The sequence below is a fragment of the Hemiscyllium ocellatum genome, chromosome 30 (genome assembly GCF_020745735.1).
Source record: "Hemiscyllium ocellatum isolate sHemOce1 chromosome 30, sHemOce1.pat.X.cur, whole genome shotgun sequence".
Classification (NCBI taxonomy): Eukaryota; Metazoa; Chordata; class Chondrichthyes; order Orectolobiformes; family Hemiscylliidae; genus Hemiscyllium; species Hemiscyllium ocellatum.
In genome coordinates, this window is record NC_083430.1 from 4,480,318 (window position 1) to 4,506,698 (window position 26,381).

Here is a 26,381-nt window from a genome sequence, read left to right on the forward strand (position 1 = left end):
GATCAGACACTGATCTGGACTCACCACATAACTGCAGTGGCTACAAGAATAGGTCAGATGCTAGGAATACTGGTGCTGGGTCCACTACTTTTCATCATTTATATAAATGATTTGAATGTGAGCATAAGAAGCAGATGACACCAAAATTGGATTGGAATGGACAGCAAAGAAGGTTACCTCAGATTATAAGAAAATCTTGATCAGATGGGCCAATGGGCTGAGAGGTGGCAGTGGACTTTAATTTAGATAAATGTGAGGTGCGGCATTTCTAGAAAGCAAATCTTAGCAAGACTTATACACTAAATGGGAAGGTCCTAGGAAGTGTTGCTGAATAAAGAGACCTTGGAGTGCAGGTTCATAGCTCCTTGAAAGCCAAGTCGCAGGTAGATAGGATAGTGAAGAAGGGGTTTGGTCTGCTTTCCTTTATCGGTCAGAGTATTGAGTACAGGAGTTGGTAGGTCATGTTGCGGCTGTACAGATATTGGTTAAGCCACTTTTGGAATATTGCGTGCAATTCTAGTCTCCTTCCTAATGAAAAGAAGTTGTGAAACTTGACAAGGTTCAGAAAGGAATTACAAGGATGTTGCCAGGGTTGGAAGATTTGAGCTCCAGGGAGAGGCTAAATAGGCTGGGGCTGTTTTCCCTGGAGCTCACTGGTCTGTAGTTCTCTAGCTTGTTCTTACCCCAACTTTCTTAAACAGTGGCACCACATTAGCCAACCTCCAGTCTTTTGGCATCTCACCTGTGACTATCGATGATACAAATATCTCAGTAAGAGGAGAAAGTGAGGTCTGCAGATGCTGGAGTACCAGAGCTGAAAATGTGTTGCTGGAAAAGTACAGCAGGTCAGGCAGCATCCAAGGAACAGGAAATTCGACGTTTCGGGCATAAGCCATTCATCATTCCTGATGAAGGGCTTATGCCCAAAACGTCGAATTTCCTGTTCCTTGGATGCTGCCTGACCGGCTGTGCTTTTCCAGCAACACATCTCAGTAAGAGGCTCAGCAATCACTTCTCTAGCTTCCCACAGAGTTCTACGGTATACCTGATCAGGTCCTGGGGATTTATCTACTTTCATGCTATACTATATTAGTTCACTGTGTGAAGAAGTTTCTCCTCATTTCAGTCCAAAACGGTCTGTTGCATAGCCTGAGAACCCAAGCTCTTGTTCTGGACCAACGCTTGCTTTCACCAATTTGTTACCACTCTCTGAGAGATCTCTATCAGTTACATCCTCTCAAACCCTCTCTGATATTAGTTGTTGCTATACATTGGGAGTTGTTATACAATGGGAGTACATGACAGATAAAATTTAGTGTACACAAGTATAAAATGGTTCATTTTGGCAGAAAGAGGCTGAGGAGTGATGTTATAGAGGTTTATAAAATCATGAGGGGCATGGATAGCATAAATAGACAAAGTCTCTTCTCTGGGGTGGGGGAATCCAGAACTAGAGGGCATAGGTTTAGGGTGAGAGGGTAAAGATATGAAAGAGACCTGAGGGGGGTTGTTTTCACACATAGGGTGGTACGTGTATGGAAATAAGCTGCCAGCGAAAGTGGCTCTCGGCTCATACAATTGAAACATTTCAAAGGCATCTGGAAGGGTATATGAATAGGAAGGGTTTGCAGGGATATGGGCTGGGTACTGGCAGGTGGGACTTGATTGGGTTGGGATACCAGGTTGTCATGATGGGTTAGACCGAAGGGTCTGTTTCCGTGCTGTATATTTTCTGGAATTCTCTACACAGAAGGTGATAGAGACTAAGTCACTGAATATATACAGTTCTGAAGAAAGGGTTACTGGACCAAAATGTTAACACTGTTTCCTCTCCACAGATGCTGTCAGATCTCAAGATAGAATCAGTCATAATCATGTTGAATAGTGAAGAAGACATGATGGGCTAAAAGGCCTACTCACAAGGTCATGAAGCACAGACCCTTGGGTCCAACTCATCAATGCCAACCAGACACCTCAATGTGACCTATTCCATTTGCCAGAATTTGGCCCATATCTCTCTAAACCCTTCCTATTCATATACCCATCCAGATGCCTTTTAAATGATGTAATTGTAACAGCTTCAACCTCTTCCTCTGACAGCCTATTCCATACACACACCACCTTCTGCGTGAAAAAGTTACCCCTCAGGTCCCTTTTTAAATCTTTTCTTTCTCACCTTAAACCTGTGCCCTCTAGTTTTGGATTCCCTCAACCTAGGAAAATGACCTTGGCTATTCACCCTGTCATGCCCCTCATGATTTTATAAACTTTTGGAAGGTTACCCCTCAGTGTCCGATGTTCCAGGGAAAAAAAAACCCTAATCTTTTCAGTCTCTCTTATAGTTCAAATATCATAGAACATAGAACAGTATACCCTTCTTCCCTATACCTTCTTCCAGTCACTTTAAAATGATGATCCCTTGTGAATGCCGTTTCTGCCCTGGGGAAAAGTCTCTGGCTATCTATCCACCTTTGCCTCTCATTACCTTGTGCACCTCTATCTTCTCTTCTGTGTGAAAAGTCTGAGCTCACTCAACCTGTCTTCATAAGACAAGCCCTCCAATCCAAGCAGCATCCTGGTAAATCTCTAAAGCACCTACATCCTTCCTATAATGAAGCGACCAGATCTGGACACAATATTCCAAGTGTGGTCTAACCAGGACTCTATACAGCTGCAGCAAAACCTCACGGATCTTAAGCTCAATCCCCTTATTAATGAAAGCCATCACGTCACATGCCTTCTTAACAACCCTATCAACTTGTGTGGCAACTTTGACGGATCTATATACATGGACCCCAAGATCTCACTGTTCCTCCACACTGCCAAGAATCCTGTCTTTCACCCTGTATTTAGCATTCAAATTCGATCTTCCAAAATAAATCACTTCACATTTATCCAGGTTGAACTCCATCTGCCACTTCTCAGCCCAGCTCTACATCCTGTCAACATCTTGTTACAGCCTGCAACAGCCCCTGACACTATTTATAACACCACCAACCTTTGTGTCATCGGCTAACCCACCCTTTCACTTCATCATCCAAGTCATTTATAAAAACTACAAAGAGCAGAGGCCCAAGAACAGACCCCTACGGGACACCACTGGTCACCGACCTATAGGCAGAATACTTTCCATCCACTACCACTCACTATCTTCTTTCTGCCAGCCAATTCTGTATCCAGACAGCCCAAATGTCCCTGTATCCCATACCTCCTAACCTTCTGAATGAGCCTACTGTGGGGAATCTTATCAAATACCTTACTGAAATCTATATACACCACATCCAACACTCGACCTTCATCAACTTGTCTCGTCACATCCTCAAAGAACTTAATAAGGTTTGTGAGGCATGACCTGCCCCTCACAAAGCTGTGCTTTAATCAAACTATGTTTTTCCAAATAGCCATAAATCCTATCTCTCAGAATCCTTTCCAGTACTTTGCTTACCATAGACATAAGACTGACTGGTCTGTCATTCCTAGGGATTTCCCTATTCCCATTCTTGAACAGAGGAACAACATTTGCCTCCTTCCAATCAACCAGTACTACTCCCGTGGAGAGTGAGGATGCAAAGATCATCACCAGAGACACACCAATCTCATTCCTCGCTTCCCGTAGTAATCTTGGATATATTGGTCTGGCCCTGGGGATTTATCTATCCTGATGATTCCCCGAATTTCCAGCACATCCACTTCGTTAATATCAATCTGTTCAAGCCTATTAACTTGGTCCATGGTGCTGTCACCATAAACAAGGTCCCTCTCTCTCGTGAATACTGAAGCAAAAATCTCATTTAGGGCCTCCCCTATCTCTTCAGACTCCAGGCACAAGTTCCCTCCACTATCCCTGATCAGCCCTACCCGTTCTCTGATAATTCTCTTTAACACCATCTTTTCTATAGAAGGGTGACGAGAACTATCTGCAGTGTTGTACTTCTGCCACAGTTTTCTATATTTCTATGAGAAGGTTAGGGAGGTAGTTCCCGAGTTTAGGGTTTTTGCAGCTCATGGAGAGTGATTAAAATTGAGGTTGCTCAAACACTCACAACTGGAGGAACAAAAGTACCTGAAGGGTTGTGATGCTGCAGGAGATTATAGAGATATGGTGAATTCTCAGGAGAGATGCTGCATTGTTCTGACACAGAAATAGTTACTTCCTCCGTGATTTTTCCATCAAAATAGATACAACACAGGTGAGACAGAGAATTAAGCCACTTCTGCAGGTTCTGGACAACATTACCAGAGTAGTGGGTTAGATACTGAGTAAAGATTTCTTAAACTGTCCCATTAAACTCCTCCAGTTGTTACACAGAGAGGAGAGATAGCACAGATGGTTCCTCTCTGATACACTCTCTACTGACTGAAGATAGTGCACTTTTGAAAGCATTTTAATACTGATCACTGAGAACAATCAACGGTTTTTCATGAGTTTAGAAGTATCTACATATATGCAATACATTCATTTAAACACTAATACAGATGCTTACACCCCCACGAAAAGCTCAAAATTCCAAAATTAGTATGCATTTCAATCCTAGGATCTCAATACTTCTTTGTTTCATTTGTTTTGCCCTCATGACTTGGAATGAAGCAGGCCTGTAAACCTTTGACGAGGCAGAAGTGGGTACTGCAGATGCTGGATATTAGAGTCAAGATTCGAGTAGTGCTGAAAAAGCACGGCAGGTCAGACAGCACCTGAGGACCAGGAAAATCGACATTTCGGGAGGTCAGACAGCACCTGAGGACCAGGAAAATCGACATTTCGGGCAAAAGCCCTTCATCAGGGATGAGGCTGGGAGCCTTGGGGGTGGAGAGGTAAATGGGATGGGGGGGGTGGGGCGGTGAGGCTGGAGAGAAGGTAGCTGAGATTGCAATAGGCAGATGGCGATGGGGATAAAGGTGATAGGTCGGAGAGGAGGGTGGAGTGGGTAAGTAGGAAGGAAGAAAAATTGATGGGTGGGACAGGTCTTCCATTTGCAGTGACCACTGTTCTATGTACACAAAGGTAAGGGGCAGGTTTTGTAATTCCTGCGGTGGCAGAGGAAGGTATTAGGAAGGGACAGTGGATTGTTGTGGGCGTGGACCTGACCAAGTAGTCGCGGAGAAAATGGTTGTTACACAAAGCAGATAGGGGTGGGGAGGGAAATATATCTCTGGTGGTGGGGTCCATTTGTAGGTGGCGGAAATGTCGGCGGATGATGCAATTTATGCGGAGGTTGGTGGCTTGGAAGGTGAGGACCAGGAGTGTTTGTCCTTGTTGCAGTTGGAAGGGTGGGGTTTGAGGGCAGAGGTGCAGGACGAGGATGAGATGCATTGGAGGGCATCTTCAACTATGTGGGAGGGGAAATTTCGGTCTTTAAAGAAGGAGGCTATCTGGTATGTTCTGTGCTGAAACTGGTCCTCTTGGGAGCAGATGCGGAGAAATTGGGAATACAGGATAGCATTTTTGCAGGAGGCTGAGTGGGAGGAGGTGTAATCCAGGTAGCTGTGGCAGTCAGTGGGTTTGCAGAAAATGTCAGTGTTGTGTCAGTCATCCTTGATGGAGAGGTCCAGGATGCGAAGAGAGGTGTCAGAGATGGTCCAGGTGGTGCCGATGCAGTCATCAATTTAGTGGAGAAAGAGGTGGGGAGTGGTGCCAGTGTAATTATGGAAGATGGACTGTTCTATGTAGCCGACAAAGGGACAGGCATAGCTGGAGCCCATGTGAGTGCCTATGGCTATCCCTTTCGTCTGGAGGAAGTGGGAGGATTCGATGGAGAAATTGTTGAGGGTAAGGACCAGTTTAGCCAAACGAATGACAATGTCAGTGGAAGGGTACTGGTAGCGATGTCTGGAGAGGAAAAAAATGGAGGATGTGGAGGCCCTGTCATGGCGGATGGAGGTGTAGAGGGACTGGATTCCAGACATAGTATTCCAGCTGTGGTCTGACTAAAGCTTTGTAGAATTTTAACAAGAGCTCCATCCCCTACCTCTATATATATACTTTAATACCTTTGAAATAAAGGCCAACATTCAACTTGCCTTCCCTACCAACTAATGAACGTGATTGCTAGGTTTTTTTTATGATTTATCCAAAATCCCACTGTTCTATACCTTGTTACATTTAAATAATAATCAACACCTCTATTCTACCTGCCAAAGTGCATAACCTCACATCATATCCATCTTTCAAGTTTCTGCCCACTCACTTCATCTGTCTATATCCATCTGCCATTTCACCATTTGCCTTTCACCTACATTAGTGTCATCTGCAACTTGGCTAGAGTACCTTCAATTTACTCATCCAAGTAAATAATGTACATGGTAAATAATTGTGGTCTCAGCACTGATCCCTGGGGCACTCCACTTTTTGTAGGTTGCCATCCTGAAACTGCACAACTCTGTCTTCTATTAGTTAACCAATCTTCTAAAGTTTGACTTCAAAATCGACTTTTCGATGAGTATACAGTCATTATTTCAGAAAGATGTCTTTATAGAAGACAAGATTTGAAAACTGATTCTACAAGATTGTAGTTGGTAAGTGCAAATTTTAAGAATTTTTTTCTTCGTTCCACAATTCTATGATACATTCATGAGCACAGTTTATGTGTGGACAGCTTTGTGTACATAGAACAGTGGTCACTGCAAATGGAAGTGAAAGCACCATTGGAATGGTTTTGGCTCTGGATAAACTTCTGTTTTGCCACCATTGTACCTTGAAAACACAATGCATTGCTCTGTGCACTTCTCCACAGTGAACGGACTGAATTCTTAAGCAATATGAGTACATGCACTCCATCATCCTGTTGGAATGCCAGTTACAGAACTCAAATGGATCCTTGAGTGCCACAGCAAAAGCTGGAGCTTTGCCCTGACAAACAGGCACAAAGGCAATCTTTGAAACATATAACAGCTTGCAGCTGTTTCCCAATTCTAGTAGCTTAGAATTCTCCATGGGAAAGAAGGTTTTATTTTACTCCTCCATTGTACTGTATCATTTCTTTTGCAGATCAACAGAGTTCACAACCTAAAAATAAATGCATGTTACAGATGATGTGTTAAACAGATTCTGTTTAATGTTTGTCTCTTCATCTGAGGTGACTCCTCCACATTTTATATGGAGCTCTGAATTATAATTGTGCAAGTGCGAGAAAGCTTCTTAGTTCATAACATTGTTTTGTGACTGAAGTACAGAAAGGGCAGGAAGATATGGTGGCATAGTGGAAATATCAATGGACTAGTAATCCAAAAGCTCAGGCTAATGTGCAGGGGCCATGGGTTGAAATTCTAACATGGCAACTGGTGAAATTTAAATTCAATAAAAATGTGGAACTGAGTATTTTTCTATTGTGGGACAAAGTGGCAAGGTAATACTGGATGCATGTGATAAAAAGAGCAAATTATCATGGGAAATTTTAATCTACACATAAACTAGAAAAATCAGATTGGTAGTGGTGACCTGGATGAAGGATTCACAGAATGCTTTCATGATAGCTTCTTGGAGCAGTACATTCTGGAACTATACAGACAGCAGTTTATATTTCACTTGGCATTGTGTAATGTGACAGGGTTAATTGATGACTTAAGCATAAAAGCACTCCTTTAGCAGCTACAATAGGAACTGAATTTTACAGTTGAAAATGTGTTGCTGGTTAAAGCACAGCAGGTCAGGCAGCATCCAAGGAATAGGAAATTCGACGTTTCGGGCATAAGCCCTTCATCAGGAATCCTGATGAAGGGCTTATGCCCGAAACGTCGAATTTCCTATTCCTTGGATGCTGCCTGACCTGCTGTGCTTTAACCAGCAACACATTTTCAACTGTGATCTCCAGCATCTGCAGACCTCATTTTTTAACTGAATTTTACATCTAGTTTGAAAGGGAAAAGATTGGATCTGAGACTGCTATTTTAAATTCAAGTAAAGACGACCATGTGAACACGAAACCTAAGTCACCTGAAGTGAATTGACAGACTAGGCCAGGAGATAGAGCTACATTTCACTACAGTAGCACACTGGAAATCAAGCCCCACTACTCCAAGAGTCATCACAAAATTAAGGATTTTACAAAGTGTATTGCATTCAATTGACCTGTTTTTTCAGACCCAATTTAACAGAAACTATAGACCAGATTTCTGTGCTTAAGAATTACCATGAGAATGTGAGGTCTGCAGATGCTGGAGATCAGAGCTGAAAATGTGTTGCTGGAAAAGCGCAGCAGGTCAGGCAGCATCCAAGGAGCAGGAGATTCGACGTTTCGGGCATAAGCCCTACTTCAGGAATTCCTGAAGAAGGGCTTATGCCCGAAACGTCGAATCTCCTGTTCCTTGGATGCTGCCTGACCTGCTGCGCTTTTCCAGCAACACATTTTCAGTTAAGAATTACTATTCCTTACAAATAAACAGATTCAAGCCACAGATAAACAACTGTCGACATAAAACTCTAACCCACTTATAAACTCCCCTCCACATACATACAGACAAAATAGCAAGAAAACAAAGTGTGATGGGCAGACGGAAGACAGTGCAGTGGTTGCCATTTGCAGTTCATTAATATGGTCTTTTTGGCTCATAAGGATTTGCTGATCCTTGATCTTCCTTTTCCACGTAGTTTCACTTGCTTACAGAAGACTACTGTTGTTGGCCATCACTGCTGATGAGTATGATTGTCCACCTAGGAAATCCCATGTCACTGGTCTGAGGTTCTGCGGGTCCTTGGGTTGCTGAAGAGCCCCATCCACAATCACATATTTGGCAGGTGGTTCTGGGAGATGGAAGTGGTCCTTGGCCTTGAGATCATGGCATTCCTTTATTCAATTCCTTTTCTGTCCTTTTGTTGCTAACATGTGTTTTTGAAGAATTGTGTCCCTTCATACAAGAGCTTTCTCCAAGTCAATTTTTTCTGATGATGGTCTCCCATATCTATGCTGCATTTCATGGCAGAAGCCCCTTCAGGAACTTTTGAAAAGCTCCTCTGCCCTCTTCTCATTTGAGTGCCTTTCTTGAGCTGGATGAAATGATTTGCTTTAGCAGCCAGAACTCAGGCATCCTCAGCACGTGACCAGCCCAGGAGAGTTGCTATGCATGGTCATGGGCTTGATATTGCTCTATTATTTACTTCGAAGATGAGGAAAGTATAGGATAGCTCATTCACATTTACTAGTTAAAAGCACAGCTAATGGTGACTGCTAAGGGAAAAATAATTTGGCTTTCTTCAGGCTCAAGGTAGCTTTTACAATAGAGAAAAGAGACAGCTCTTGCCCTTGTGGCGATCTGATAGGTTGTCCCTCAAACAATCATACCCACAAACTTGGCAACCAATCACAATGTTGATTTGGAGAGTATTGTTGGCAGACAGAAGGCTTTTGTTATCAATTACTGGTAACGATTTGTTACTGATCAAATGTTTATTTGTATACAGCCTCTGGTTCCAGCTCATCTACAACTAGAACCTTCCTTGCTGCTTCCACAAAAAGCTGTATAAATAGTATTTGCACTGAATGCCAGATAACCTAGAACATAAGAACTAGGAGCAGGAGTCGGATATCTGGCCCTTCGAGCCTGCCCCGCCATTCAATAAGATCATGGCTGATCTTTTTGTGCCCTCAGCTCCACTAACCCATGCTCTCACTATAACCCTTAATTCCTTTACTGTTAAAAAAATAATTTATCTTAGCTTTAAAAACATTTACCGAGGAAGCCTCAACTACTTCGCTGGGCAAGGAATTCCGTAGATTCACAACCCTCTGGGTGAAGAAGTTCCTTCTCAATTCAACCCTAAATCTGCTCCCCTTAATCTTGAGGCTATGCCCTCTTGTCCTAGTTTCACCCACCAGTGGAAACATCCTCTCTACTTCCACCTCATCTAATCCCTTCATAATTCTGCATGTTTCTACAACATTCCCCCCTCCCACCCCCATTCTTCTAAATTCAAATGAACATAATCCCAGTCTACTCAGTGTCGCCTCATAAGCCAACCCCTTCAACTCTGGAATCACTCTAGTGAACATCCTCTGCAGCCCCTCCAGTGCCAGTACATCCTTTCTCAAGTAAGGAGACCAAAACTGCTTGCAGTACTCCAGATGTGGCCTCACCAGCAGCCTATACAGCTGCAACATAACCCCCCCCTGCTTTTAAACTCAATCCCTCTAGCAATTAAGGACATCTCATTTGCCCTCTTAATTACCTGTTGCACTTGCAGACCAATCTTCTGTGATTCATGCACAAGGACACCCAGGTCCCTCTGCATAGCAGATGATTTGACCATCTACAGCAGCAGAGATGTACTCCAGCACAATGTGCAACCCCATGGCCTCTCATACCCCCACTCAAAAATTACCATTAAGCCAGGGGATCAACCCTGGTTCAATGGAGAGTGCAGGAAGGCATGAGAGGAACAGCACCAGGCATACCTGAAAATGAGGTGTTAACTTAGTAAGGCTACCAACATACCAAACAGCACTATCAGCAAGTGATAGACAGATCGCACAATCAATTAATCTGATCTGAGCTCTGTAGTCTGGTAACATACAGCTGTTGAAAATGTGTTGCTGGTCAAAGCACAGCAGGTCAGGCAGCATCCAAGGAACAGGAAATTCGACGTTTCGGGCCAGAGCCCTTCATCATTCCAGATGAAGGGCTCTGGCCCGAAACGTCAAATTTCCTGTTCCTTGGATGCTGCCTGACCTGCTGTGCTTTGACCAGCAACACATTTTCAGCTCTGATCTCCAGCATCTGCAGACCTCACTTTTTACTCACATACAGCTGTGAATGATTGTGAGTTATAGGGTCATACAGCAGGGGACAGGCCATTTTGTCCAATTCATCCATGCCAAACAAGTTTTCCAAACTAAATTAGTTGTACTTGCCCGCATTTATCCCTTACTCCTCTAAACTCTTCCCATTCAACCCCTGTCCAAATGTTTTTTATGTACTGTAACTGTATTTACCACTTCCTCTGGCAATTTATTCCACATACAGACTACCCTCTATGTGAAAATGTTGCCCCTTAGGAATCTTTCTTTTCTCATCTTAAATATATACCCCCTAGCTTTGAACTTTCCCACTCGAGAGAAAAGACCTTTGTCATTCATCTTATCTATGCTCCTCATGATTATAGTCAGAAATCACGCGATACCATGTTATAGTCCAACAGGTTAATTTGAAACCACACAAACTTTCGGAGTGCAGCCCTTCATTAGATGCACCTGATGAAGGGGTTTTGCTCTGATAGCCTATGTGATTTCAAATAAACCTAATGCACTATAACATAGTATTGTGTGATTTCTGACTTTGTCCACCCTAGTCCAACACCTGCATGTCCTACATCATGGCCTTGTGATTATAAATCACCCTTCAACCTCCTACACTCAGTGAAAAATGTGCCAGCCTTTCCAGCCTCTCCTTAAAACTCTAAACTTCTAGTTCTGGCAACATCTTGATTAATTTTTCTCTGAACCCTCTCCAGTTTAATAATATCCTTGCTGTAGGAAAGTGACCAGACACACAATACTCCAGAAGTGGCTTCATCAACGTCCTGTACAACCACAACATGACACCCCAACTCCTATACTCAATAGTACAGCAATGAAGGCAAGCATGCTAAATGCCTTCTTTACCATCCTGTCTACAACTTTCAAAGGATTATGTACCTGAACCCCTAGGCATCTCTGTTGGATAACACGACCCAGGGCCCTACCATTAATTGTATAAGTCCTGCCCTTGTTTGTTTTACCCAAAATGCTTCACATTTATTCCAACTAAACTAATCTGCTACTCCTCAACCCATTGGCTCAACTGATCAAGTTTGTAATCTTAGATATCAGCCTTCAGTGTCAACTATACCACCAGTTTTGGCGTCATCCACAAATCTACTAACCATGCTTCCCATTGGGATATCTGGTCGGCATGAAAGGTTTGGACCGAATGGTCTGTTTCCATTCTGTACATCTCTATGACTCTAAATTGTTTATATAAATGGCAATCCCATCCAAAAACTTACCCACTACTGATGTCAGGCTCACTAGTCCGTAGAGCCCAGACTACTCCTTACAGCCTTTCCTAAATGAAGGCACAACATTAGCCACCCTCCATTACCTCACTCTTGGCTACAGATGATGCAAATATCTCTACTTGGGACCCACGATTTCTTCTGACTTCCCATAACATCCTAGGATATACTTCAGGCCCTGGAGATTTTTCCATCTTTATGTTTTTTAAGACCTCCAACATCTCCCCTTGTGGACTGCTTTCAAGACATCAATATGTATTTCTCTGATTATGCCTCGCCTCCATAACTTTCTCCACAGTAAAATTAAACAACTCACTGGAAGAGGAGGCTCCACAAATATCCCTATCCTCAATGATTGAAGAGACCAGCACATCAGTGCAAAAGATAAGGCTGAAGTTTTCACAGCAATCTTCAGCCAGAAGTGTCAAGTGGATGATTCATCTTGACCTCCTTCAGTGGTCCACAGCATCACAGATACCAGGTTTCAGCCGATTTGATTCACTCCACGTGATATCAAGAAACAGCTGGAAGCACTGGGTACTGCAAAGGTTACAGGCCCCGATAACATTTCAACAAAGCAACATGGTTGAATTTGAACTGCCCTATGGGCAAGTAAAGGTGGACCATATGTGTTGGCCTGGTTAGTAATACCCACAGCCTGTGATTGAATGAAAACAGCAGTACTGAAGACCTTATGTACCAGAATCTGCCACTCCCTTGGCCAAGCTGTTCCAGTACAGTTACAACACTGGCATCCACCTGTCAATGTGGAAAATTATCCAGGTATGTCCTGTACATAAAAAGCAGAATAAATCCAACCTGGCCAGTTACCGATCTATAAACTACTCTTTATGTTCATTAAAGTGATGGAAGGTGTCATCAACAGTGTTATCAAGTAACACCAGCTCAGCAATAACCAGCTCAGTGACACACAGTTTGGGTTCTGTCAGGGCCACTCAGCTCCTGACCTCATTACAGCCTTGGTTCAAACATGGACAAAAGAGCTGAATGTCAGAGGGGAGACCAGAGTGATACGCCTTGATATCAAGTCCACATTCAACTGAATGTGACATCAAGGAGCCTAAGCAAAACTGGAATTAATGAGTTTCGGGGGCAAACTCTCCCTGATCAGAGTCATAACTGAGACACAGGAAGATAGTCTGCTGGATGCAGTCATCAGAAATCCAGGATATCTCTGCAGGAGTTCCTTAAGGTAATGTCCTAGGTCCAGCCATCTTCAACTGCTTCATTAATAACCTTACCTCCATCACAAGGTTAGAAGTAGGTTCATTCATCAACAATTACACAACGTTTAGCACTATTTGCGGAATCTGCAGACATTAAAGCAGTCCATATCCAAATACAGAAAGACCTGGACTACATCCAGGACTGAACTGATAAGTGGAACATAACATGCGAGCCATATAAATGTAGAGAACCAACCATCATTTCTACATGTTCAATGGCATCACTGAATCCACTATTAACACTTTGAAGGTTATGATTTAACAGAACTGAACCATACTAACTTTCTAGATTGAGTCTAGAACAGGTTAGAGGCTAGTAATTCCCCAGTAAGTAATTCATCTCTTGTCTCCCACCATCTACAAGACAGAATTCGGGAGTGTGATAGAATTCTCTTCATTTGCCTGGATGAGTGCAACTCCAACAATACTCAAGGAGATCATTATCATTCAAAACAAAATAGCCCTTTGGCTGGCACCGCATTATTAGCTTAACCCTTCACTCCCTTCACTGCCAACTCATGATGACAGTGAGTTCCGAGCAGGAAAATCGGTGCGCATCTTATATTTATGGTTCAGTTCTCCTGACATGTGGAAGCATACTCTTAAATTTCATTCTATTGAATGTCTTCTTCATTTCAAAGACCTTTATCAGGTCACCTCTCACTGTTATACATTCAAGTAAGTATTCCAAGGGATGGACCTAGCATCTATGATTACTTAGAAATATTAAAAGTAGCTTCAAACTAAAAGAGAAAGCATATAATTATTCTTAGAATCCCTACAGTGCGGAAACAGGCCATTTAACCTGTTAGTGTAGACAAGTTTGGCATGACTGCTTCAGAACTGTTGATCAGAGTACAAGTGAGTAATGCTGCTTAATTATCCGAATGACAATTGCTCAAGGGATGGAATGTGCCACAACTTGGTCAAATTCAAACAAGATGATTTCTAACCAAGTAGGTCCCAAGTCCAAGTCCAAGAATCTAACTGCAATGAAATAGCCAGCTAATGGAATAACAAAGGAAATTGGTAAGTAATAACCTAATTTGAGAGGGATTAAATATCATCTGTCTAGGCAGGAAACTGTTCCAGGGAGTGGACAGCATTGTCACTTCCTCCAGTCATACTCTAGTAACTGTGGGGGCTATCAGATTCTTCACAGGACGTCAATGGTATAGAAAACAATGAGCGTTTAATGGTTTTAATGGTAAATAAAGGGTGGACGTATGTAACAACACTGAAGGGAAATACAAGTTATGTGGTAAAGATATCATTACATACAAGAAATGCCTCATTGATGAATGAGATAGTGTGATACTAGCTAAAACATAAGTCAGATGCAGTCAATGGGTGTTAATAGAACAAAGAACTGTACAGCACAGGAATGGATCTTACGGATCATGATGTTGAGCCGCACATGATTCCCTTCTGCCCGTATTGGTCCATATCGCTCCATTCCTCGCATATTCACGTGCTTACCTAAATGTCCCTTAAAAATGCCACTATTGTAAATGCCTCAACCCTCCAACCCTGCAGTAGTGCATTCCAGACCCCTCTCATTCTGTGTAAAAAAACTTGCCCCTCACATCTTCTTTGAACTTTCCCCCATCTCACCTTAAATGCATGCCCTCTAGTATGAAACATTTCAACTCTGGAAAAAAGATTTCGATTGTCAATCTGATCTATGCTTCCCATAATTTTATAGAAGTCTATCAAGTCTCCCCTTAGCTTCTGACACTCAAGAGAAAACAACCCAAGCTTTTCTAGACTCTCTTTATAGCTCATACTCTCTAAACCAGGCAGCAACCTGGTAAACCTCTCCAAAACCTCCCTGTAATATGGTGACCAGAACTGAACACAACACTTTAAATGTGGCCTAACCAAAGTCTTATAAAACTGCAACATGACATCCTGACACATCCACTCAATTCTCAGAACAATAAAGGCAAGCATGCCATATGCCTTCTTTATCACCTTATCTACTTGCCTAGCCACTTTCAGAGATCTGTGAACTTGAACACCAAGATCCTTCTGCACATCAACATTGTTCAGAGTCCTACCATTAACTGTATAGTTTTTCTCAATATTTGATCTCCCAAAGTGCAGCACTTCAAACTTACCCCGATTAAATTCCATCTACCATTTCTTCACCCATATCTCCAACTGATCTCTTCCCACTGTCTCCTTTGACAACCTTTTGCATGATTCACAACTCCACCAATCTTTCTATCATCTGCAAATCTACTAATCTTCCCATTTACATGTTCATTTAAGTCATTTATATTCATCACAACAGCAGAGATCCAAGAAAGGATATCTGCAGAACACCACTAGTCATGGACATCTGGCCTGAAAACAATCCTCCACCACTAACCTCTGTCCTCTATGGGCAAGCCAATTCTGAATCCACATGGCCAAGTCACCATGCATCCTATGCATCTTAATCTTCTGGATGAGCCTAACATGAGGAATCTTGTCGAAAGCCTTACTACATTCCATGTAGACAACATTCCCTGCTGTACCCTCCTTGATCAACTTTGTCACCTCCTTGAAAAGTTCAATCAAGTTAGTAAAACATGGCCTGCCCAGCACAAAGTGGTGTTAACTGTGCCTATTTAGGCCATGTTTTTTCCAAATGTGTGTAAATCCTAACCCTAAGAATTCTCACCAAAATGACAGTCACCAGTCTCCAGTTGCCTGGATTATCCCTATTTCCCTTCTTGAACAGAGGATCAACATTAGCTACTCAGCCGTCTTCTGATGTCCAGCTAATGCTACTATGGTTTTTTAAAAAATGATTCAGCAAGTGGAAATCTAGTGCTGCATAACAAAGTAGAGAACACTATAGAAGGCCAATAACAGAACTGTTGTGTGAGGTTCCTGCATTCAGTGTGGTAAATGCATTAAAGCCCTAACCAAGTCAGAAAACATTAATACAGTTCCACATTCACAAGGATCTTGCTACATGCATCACCGGTCCCTTCACTCTGCCTTGTCAACCCAACTCCATCACAACATCTTCACACCCGCTTATCCTGCATGTTTGTCTGTTTTTGGAAATACAAGGCTTCAAGGAGTACAGATATGGCTTTAATACAGAGGATCAGCCACAGTCATGTTTGAAAGTTTGAAAGGCCGACTGCTGCTCTTAGTTTCTTGATTTCTCAGTCTATCTCTGAGATAGTTTTTTTTGTGAAGGTAAGGTATTAACGTGTATTGGCTGAAGGCAGATGTATGGAGTTAGGCCACAAATTAGTCATGACCTGACAGACATAGAGTCACAGAGTACTACAGCACAGAGGCAGGCCCTTGGCCCAAACTGGTCCACGTGACCAAAATGTCCATCCACACTAACCCCATTCCCCTGCATTTCACCCATATCCTTCTAAACCTTTCCTATCCATGTATTTTCCAAATGCCTTTTGAATGTTGTTCACATACTCTCTTCAAACACTTCTACTAGCAGCTCATTCCATATGCATACCACCTGTGTAAAAAAGTTGCCCCTCAGGTCCCCTTTTATTATTTCCCCTCTCACCTTAAACTGATGCCCTCTAGTCCTCAATTCCTAAACCCTGGGAAAATGACTGAATGCATTCACCCTATTCATGTCTCTCATGGTCTTATATACCTCTATAAGATTCCACCCATCCCCCCTCCCTCCCTCAGTCTCCTATGCTCCAAAAAAAGGTCTTACCCTGTCCAACATCTCCCTATAACTCAGACCCTTGAGTCCTGGCAATTTCCTTGTACATTTCTTCTGCATGCTTTCCAGTTTAATAACATCCTTCCTATAGCAAGGTGACCAAAACTGAACACAATACTCCAAATGCAGCCTCACCAATGTCCTGTCCAACTGCGACATAACTTCCCAACTTCTCTACTCATTGCCCTAAATGACAAAGGACAGCGTACTAAAAGCTCTGTCTACCTGTGACTCCAACTCACTGAATAGTGGAACAGGCTTGAAGGGTTGATTAGATTCGAGTCACCTTTCCCATATGCCCATGTTTTGGAGAAAAAGCAGGCAACTGTTCAAGGAAATGCAATTTAAGGAACTTAATTACTGGAAAACCTGGTTTTGAAAAGATTCTAGGGACTCTAAGTTAATGGTTGTCAAGCTGGTTAAGTTCTGGATTTAGTTTTCTATTTTACAGACATAAGTGGTAAGTGAAGATGGGAACCCAGGGGAACAATTCTCTCTCCCCTCTCTTAGTAGAATTTTCTGGAAACCTGACAAAGTTTTCAAATATAATTAATTTTGATTAACTTATAAACCTTGAAAAGGTGGCCTTCGTCACTTTCCAAAGACTCAGATCTAGCTTGATGTCAAATTAAACTAAAGATCTTCCGTCAGCACACAGCTGCCAGCAACTCAATTTCATGGACTCTAAGAAGTCATCAAATTCTTTCCTTTGTTTTCAGGCCCTTGGCCAACAGACGTGTCTGTGTTTGTGACTAAGGGGACATAGTTCAAGTTGTGAATTATAACTTTTATGTTTCATGTTTTTCTACATGGTTTAAAGATAAAATTAGTGTTATAACTAATATACAATCTTGAGATTATTAAAGAGGCCAGGTGAAAGTCTGTTTTACTCTGGAAAACTGTACAAAAGAGATCATTTTGGTGATTGAATAAACATATTCAAACAAATAGTATGGCTGGTGGAAGTATGGGACTTGATTATCAACACATTCCATTCTATTTATTCACTTGTGGAATGTGCTTTTCGCTGGCTGGTCAACACTTATTGTCTATTCATGGTTGCCCTTGAGAAGGTAGTGGCGAGCTGCCTTGTGAACCGCAACCACGTAATGTTTGTAGACCCACAATGCCCTTATGGAGGGAATTCTAGGATTTTTACTAAGTGACACTGAGAAATATTTCCAAGTCAGGATAGTGAGTGGCTTGGAGGTTCCCACGTATCTGTTTCCATTGTCCATCTCGACTGATGTGGCCATAGGTTTGTAAAGTGCTCAGGATCATCAGAGAATTTCTGCAGTGCTTTTTGTAGGTAATATAAACTAATGCTACTCAGCATTGGTGATGGAGGGAGTTGATGCTTGTGGAAGTAGTACCAAACAAGCAGGCCGCTTTGTCTTGGATGGTATCTAGCTTTTTAAGTGTTGTTGGAACTGCAGTCATCTAGACAAGTGGGGAGTATTCCATCATATTCCTGATTTATGCCTTGTAGAATGTGGAAAAGTTTTGGGGAGTTAGGTGGTAAGTTAGTCGCTGCAGTATTCCAAGCATCTGATCTGCTCTTGTACTTACATGGTGACTTCAGTTGTGTTTCTGGTCAATGGCAGCCTCTAGGATGTTGATAGTGGGGGACTCAGTAATGGTAGCACCATTGTTTGTTAAGGCCGATGATTAGATGATCTGTTATTGGAGATGTTCATTGCCTGGCATTTGTGTGGTAAGAATGTTACTTGGTACTTGTCAGCCCCAGCCAGGACACTGTTCAATTGTTGCATTTGAACATGGACAGTTTCAGTATCTAAGGAATATCAACTGATGTTGAGTATTGTGCAATCTCTGGCAAAATCCCCACTTCTGACCTTATGATGGAGGGAAGATCATTGATGAAATAGTTTAAGATGGTTGAGCCCAGGACACTACCCCAAGGAAATCCTGCAGAGATATCCTGCAGCTGAGATGAATAACCTCAGCCATCTTCCTATATGCCAGGTATAACTCCAAGCAGTGGAGGGTTTGTCCCCAACACCCACTGATTCCAGTTTTTCCAAAGCTCCTTGATGCCCCAATCATGCGAATGCAGCGTTGCCGACAAGAGTTGTCACTCTCACTTCAACTCTAGACTTCCGTACTTTTGTTTATGCTTGAACCAAGGCTAAAATGGGTCAGGAGCTGAATGGCCCTTAACAGTGCCCAAACTGGGTGTCAGTGAGTCGATTATTGCTCAGCAGGTACTGGTGATTGCACTGTTATTGGCATCTTTCATCACACTACTGATGATCGAGAGTAGACTGATGGGGCAGTAACTGGCCAGTTAGATTTGCCCTGCTTTGTGACATTTCTGGACAAGTCTTCAGTACTATTGAGGGCACAGTTTCAGGACCCATAGCTTTTGCAGTATCCTGTGCTTCCAAACATTTCTTGATATTACGTAGAGTGAATTGAAATGGCTGAAGACTGGCATGAGATTTTGTGGATGGCACGTCTTGCTGAATTTTGTTGCAGATGTTTCAGCCTTCTCTTTTGCACTGATGTGCTGATCTCCCCAGCATTGAGAAAGGGACATTTGTGGCACGCCTCCTCCTCCAGTGAGTTGTTTAACTGTCCATCACCATTCATGACTGCAGAACTCAGATCTGACCGTTAGTTTAGGATCACTTAACTCTGTCTATCACTTGCTGCTTATGCTGTTTGGCATGCAAGTAGTCCTGTTTGGAACTTCACCAGGTTGACACCTCATTTGTAGGTATATCTGGTCTGCTCCTGGAATGTCTTTCTGCATTCTCCATTGAACCAGGTTGATCCCCTTCTTGATGGTAATGGTTGAGTAGGGAACCGCTGGGCCATGAGGTTGCAGATTGTGTTGGAGTATAATTCTGCTTGTTGATGGTCCAAAGTGCCTCAAAGTTGCTTAGTTTGAGTTGTTAGATTTGTCCCATTTCCGATGTGGTGTATTCTCAATTTGAAAGCAGGACTTCATCACCACAAAGACTCTCTGGTGGTCACTCTTATCGATACAGTCATGGAAAGATGTATCTGCACTGAGCAGACTTGTAAAGATGAGATTAAACATATTTTTTCCTCTTGCTGCTGCTGAACCACTCTTGCTAGTGGCCATTGAAATCTCCAACACAAAGTACATGTTATGCCCTTGTCACCCTCAGACCTTCATTCAAAAGTGTTGTTCAATATGGAGGGGTACTGAATCATTGACTGACAGATGACAGTGTGTGGTCATTAACAGATTTCCTTGACCATGTTTTACCTTAAGACATACAACGTCATGGGGTTTGAGGCCAATATTGAGGAATCCCAAGGTGAATCCCTCCTAACTGTATGTCACCACCTTTGCTGGATTTGTCCTGATGGTGGGACAATATATATCTAGGGATAGTGATGGTGGTATCTGGGACATTATCTGTAAGGTGTGATCCTGTGAGACAGTTCTCCCAATTTTGGCACACATTCTCAGATGTTAGTAAGGAAGACTTTGCATGGACATCACAGCTGTCATTGTTGGTTCTGGTGTCTAGATTGATGCCAGGTGACCCGTCTGGTTTAATTTTTTAGTTGAGACTTCATTACCACTTCCTCGGTTATTTCAGAGGGCAGCTGAGAGTCAACCACATTGCTGTGGCTCTGAAGTCACATGTAAGTCAGGCGAGGTGAGGTTAAGCAGGTTGCTTTCTCAGAAGTACATTAGTGAGGCAGATGCATTTTACCAACAATCAACAATGGTTTCACGGTCATCAGTAGATTTATTCCAGACTTTTTTTATTTAATTCAAGTTCTACTAGCTGCCATGTTAGGCTTTGAACCTGGATATCCAGAAAATTAATTGAGTTTTGGATAAATACTCAAGTGGTAATACTTGGCCATCGCCTCCCCAGTAAACATGATAAGATGCATTTTCTCACAGTCCCTTGCACCCCACCTTCCCCCTTATACAATTTTGTAAATCTCCATGATATCTAGTGTTCTCTAACCATATATAACCACTCATTAACATTGGTGAAAAGAACACAGAGCATGGGAAGAGGAGGAGACCTGGATGTGGGCTTCCACATAACTTCAGCTGAAATTGCAAGAAGGGCTCCCTTGAAATCGCTGATACTTTGGAGGCCATCATCATCAGAGATTGATATTAACTACCCCCTTCTCCAAATGTCCCAGCGAACACCTAAATATGTTGATAAATTTTCAACATAGATTAAAATATGATAATTTTTCTAATAGTATTTAATCTACCATTTCTAATCTGTGGCTTTTAAATAAACTGCTTTAAAAAAAACTATGATCTCAACCCTCATTTTGAATAACATAAGCCCTAGACCTAGAAGCTGAAAGTAGAGAGTAAGCTTGTAGAGAAACTATAAGAAAGTAGAATAATAGCAGATGTAAAATTGGAGCTTTTTCGTGCAAATGAAGAGTCAGGCATTATAGAGAATTGGTAGCAGGGTAATAATAGTGATGAAATTGTAGATCAATAATAATCTAAAAGTAATGGACAATGATAATGAATTTCTGACCAGGAACTACAATGCAAAATTTAACTCAACAGCCTTCAGGATAAGTGGGACATCATACATTGAACAACTAACAGCACAAGTGGGAGATAGACATTTAACTGTACATGGTTACCTTAAACCTTAAGCAACTGATTTTAATGTAGTTAGTGGACTGATCTAGTTTTAACAGCAGAGAAGTCGTGGAATTTGGAAACCAAATGTGAAAAATACTCTAGAGGTCAATGATGAAAATACGAACTGGACACTTTCAGGTGCTGAGGTAAATACAAACTTGTGGCTAAAATTAATAGTAAAACTAGAAGGCACGCCCTCTCTCCATTAGAGCTGATGGAATATGAAGTGTGGAAGAGAGATCTGGGGAGGATGGCAAATAATAGAAATCCCATTCGGAACTTAGTGTAGAACTATTATAAATATTTTAAAAATTCTTAAAACCAATTCTTAAAACCTGTCACCAGAATCTAATTTTTCAGTTTGGATAACATTATGATCAAGATGCCTTTTTAACTTTACTGCTGCTGCTCAGGACTTTCAATTTTCTGCTTGAAGCTGTTTTACATCCTGGACAGAAGTAGGATGATTTGTGGATTGTGTAACTGTGATATTAAGTGCTGACCAATCAATTGAAGTTAGAAGTTGATGAGCCTGCTGTATTCTGTATAACTGCCGTATTTTCACATTTTAAAATGAATAATTCTCAATTTGCTCTCCAGTAAATGCTGACTGACAGCAGTATATAGTTGTACAGTTGTTGCATACACAAAATAACCAAGTTGAAGCCTCAACAAGAAAAGGTGGCAGCACTCTAGCCAAATACAATCCCGTCCTCACTTCACAACAGTGAATGGTGATCAGGAAGAGATCCATGATACCCACTCCTGCAGTTGTAGCTGTAATCAGCTAATTCAATATAGATTGACATCGTCCCAGTCTTTGTTGAGCTTTACAATTGTTTCAAGTTATCTATAGGGAGAGAGCTCCTAAACAGATGTTCTAAAGCTTCATCAGTTCCAGGAATAATTATTAAAATATTGCTGAAGAGGGAGCCATGATGCTGACACATTCCATCTTGCACTCATCAGGACAAATGCAAGAATAGCAAATTTTAAATAATCACAGTAATCTATTCTGCTTGATTCAATTCTGAGCTGCTGTAGAGGGGAAAATCAAGCCCTATGCCTCTACTGTGATCTGCATGCCTTTCTATAAACTTTCACTATCTTCAATAACCTGCTCCTGCATACTTTATTGAATCATTTTTTTTAGTTTATATTGCCTCACATCACTTTTCTGACCAAAATATTTTGCTTTCCACTTTCCTGCGTTGGATTTAAACCGCTACCTGTCCACCCATTCAACTAGCATATGTCTGCTTAAAGTCTTTCACAGTCATTCTCAGAGTTCACTGTGTTTCCAAGTTTGGTGTAGTCAGCAAATTTCAAATTGTGCCCAGAAGTGTAGGTCAATGATGTATCTGGAAAAAGCACTGATTTCATATCATGCCCTGAGAACCACATTTTACATTTTGAACTAGTTAAGAAAATACTGTTCCACCATTCAGTTTTGTGTCAGTTTCCAATTTTATAATTATGCTGCCACTGTCCCTTTTATTCCAAAGTCTTCAACTTTGATGACAAGGCTGATGAGACTTTGTCAAACATCTTTTGGAATCCATATATACACATAAGCTACGCAATTCCACCAAATTCCTTTGATATATCAAAACTCAATCAAGTTGGTTAACAACAATTTGCCTTCAACAAATTCATGCTGCACCCGTTAATTAACCTAAATGTGTTCTATTAACTATTAATTTTGTCCTACATTATCATTTCTAAAATCTTTCCAAAAACATTATTTCATGGTTAAAATTGCTTCCCATTTTCCCACTTTCCCTGATAATCTTACCAATTTAATGGTCTGTCGGTTGGCCCTTGAACTTGCATTCTTCATAAGATTACAGGTTTTCCATATCACATCTCAGACCATCAAATGCCAATCACCCATCATGCTCATTGAACTGCATTAGCTACTAGTCCAGATATATCTTAAAATTTGATGATGCTTATTCTTATTCAAAATCAGATTATCTCTGTACGTTCCCAATCAAACAGACTCAGGGAAAGTCCAGGATTAGATACAGAGTAAATCTCCCTCTACCCTTACATCAGTGGTAAGGAAATAATTGAAAAAAATTCTGAGAGACAAATTAAGCAACACTTAGAAAGGCAGTGATTGATTGTGCATAGTCAGCATGGATTTGTCAGAGGGGCCTATCTCAATTAATTGAATTTTGATGAGGGTAGGGCAGTTGATGTGGTCTACGTGGACTTCAATAAGGTCTTTGACAAGGTCTCACATGGAAGGCTGGTCCAAAAAGTAAGAGCCCACGGGATCCAAAATTGGCTAACAAATAGGAGGCAAAGGATCACGGTGGAGGATTGTTCTTATAACTGGAAGCCTATGGCTAATGATGTACCACAGACATCAGTGCTGTGAACCTTGCTGTTTGTTATGTACATTAATAAGTTGGATGTGAATGTAGCAGGTACAATTTATTCAGTTTGCAAATGCCACGAAAGTTGGATGGTGATGATAATGTGGAGGATGGTCTCAGCCTATAGTCTGATATTAATCAGCTGGTAAATTGGGCATAATAATGGCAGTTAGAATTTAATCCTGATAAGTGTGAGATGATACATTTTGGGACGTCTAATAAGGGAAGGTTATGTACAATGAATGGCAGGTCCTTAGGGAGGAACAAAAGAACCTTGGTATACAAATCCATAGATTCCTGAAGTTGTCATGACATGCAGACAGGGTGGTGAAGAAGGCATATGGGATGTTTGTCCTCATTAGCCAGAGTATGGAATATAAGAGTTAGGCAGTCTTGTTACAACTTAAAACATTGCTTAGACCATAAATGGAATACTGTGTACAGTTCTGGTTGGTACACTATCGGAAGGACGAGATTGCACTGGGGAGGATGCAGAGGAGATTCACCAGGACGTTACCTGGAATGAGAAGTCTCAGTTATAAGGAAAGATAGAATAGACTGGGTTGTCTTGCTTGGAGCACACGAGGCTGAGGGGTGGGGCTTTTCTGATTGAAGTATACAAAATTATGAGATGCATAGACAGGGTAGATCATGAGAATATTTTCCCCACGACAGACGTGTCTAAGACCAGAGGGGATGTGTTTAAGGTGAAGACTACGTGGTTAAAGGAGATCCAAGAAAACCAATTTTCAGAGCTTGGTGGAAATATAGCACTTGCTGCCTGAAAAGGTGGTGGAGGCAGGTACTCTCGTAACATTTAAGAAGCATCTGGATGAGCACTTAAAATGCCGGAGAACAGTCAGCTATGGACCAGGGCCTAACAGAAGAAATATGCTCTCTATTTCATTAATATAATTTATGTTTGCTGGGATCCAGATTTTTTTTTCCCAAGGATGTCATACAATCTAGTGGTTCTTACCGATTACACAGAATGGCTTTCGAGCAAATCGGAGCCTCCCCTGCAATCCTCTGTACCGGCAACAGCAGCCAGCTGCCCAAATTCGGACCACATACTCCATTCCAAATACAATGATCATTAGGAATTCCTGTAGACAGGACAAATTAAACATGTAGCATTAGTACTGAGTTTCTCAACTCTAAACTTGTGGTTAAGGTTGTCATGGACTAGGTCAGGCCCTTTTCAGAACATTTCAAGAAAGGAGCCTGGATCCTAACTTTGCTCATTGTTTTAAACAGGTGCAGACTGAATATTCCAGGAGTGATGCAGCTGGCTCAACCACTTAGCATTAAACAAAACAGAATTTATTTGCATTATTACCAAATAAAACATAAACAAAAGAGAACAGAATATAGAATAACTTAATCTATCTGAAAACCCAAAAGACTATCCCAACTTAATGATGCTGTTCCAAATTTCTGCAACAATCCCCATAAACACTCCTTGGTAAAAAAAGGTAAAACCAAACACAGGGTCTTACAGGAGAGAGAGAGAGATGGCAGAGGGATTCAGCATGAAACACCTTCTTCCATGTAGCTGTTCCTTGGACCAGAAGCCTCAAACTGCTTTCAGTGAACAGCCAGACTGCTAAAACCCAACCAAACCAGAGAAAAGCTGAGCTGGGAGAACTGACCACTCCCTTTTCATTGTACAAGAGGTTTTTTTTTAAACTTGAAAGTCTTTTGCTTGAGGCAGTACCTGTTAGTTATACTCAAATTGGCCCGAAAACGCTTCAAACCTAGACCTTTTAGAATTGCTGCATTCATGGCTGCTCTGACAAAAAAGTCAAGGACAGCATAACCTTGTTAATGAAGCAGCATCCACACACCTCCCCCCCCTTAAACAAAAACCATCAATGTCCAAAGATAGCTTCATTTTAAAACCCCTTAACCTTAAACAGTTGTACTCCACACACACAAATAGATTACATTGACAATAGTCATGCAAACGTGCACTGCTACATTTGTTTCCGTCAGTTTTACTCCTGCCACCGAACACCTGTTTCTCATTCAAGTCTCGACAATGCTTTGGCAATCATGTTTCCTCATCCTGCCACATGCATAATTTTCAAATTGAATGGCTGTAACAATAAAAACAGTCTGTCAGTTTTGTCCTTAAATTTCTCCACAAACTTCAATGATCAGTGTATACGATTGTCTCAGATACATGACTGGTAACATAAACATTGAAATGTTGTAACGCCAACACCAAGCTCAAAGTCTCCTTCTTAACTGTCGAATATTTCTGCTGATGAATGTTCAGTTTCCTGGAGAAATACCCAGTAGGTCTTTCTATCTTCTCATCATCTTCCTGTAAGAGCACAGCACCGACATGGCTTTGCTTGATAAGATATGGCTGATACTGGAGCAGTGGTTAACACAGCTTTCAGATTGCCAAATGCCTTCT

At 41.7% G+C, this 26,381-nt stretch overlaps 1 protein-coding gene across 2 annotated transcripts in view; it reads right to left on the bottom strand.

Moving 5' to 3' along the window:
- LOC132830139 (potassium voltage-gated channel subfamily KQT member 4-like) overlaps positions 1-26,381 on the bottom strand; it is a 633,387-nt gene that overhangs the window by 163,030 nt on the left and 443,976 nt on the right. For both annotated transcript variants that reach the window (XM_060847647.1, XM_060847648.1), the window contains exon 3: positions 24,936-25,062. In XM_060847647.1, the coding sequence (XP_060703630.1) occupies positions 24,936-25,062 (127 nt within the window). The remainder of the gene's footprint in view (positions 1-24,935; positions 25,063-26,381) is intronic.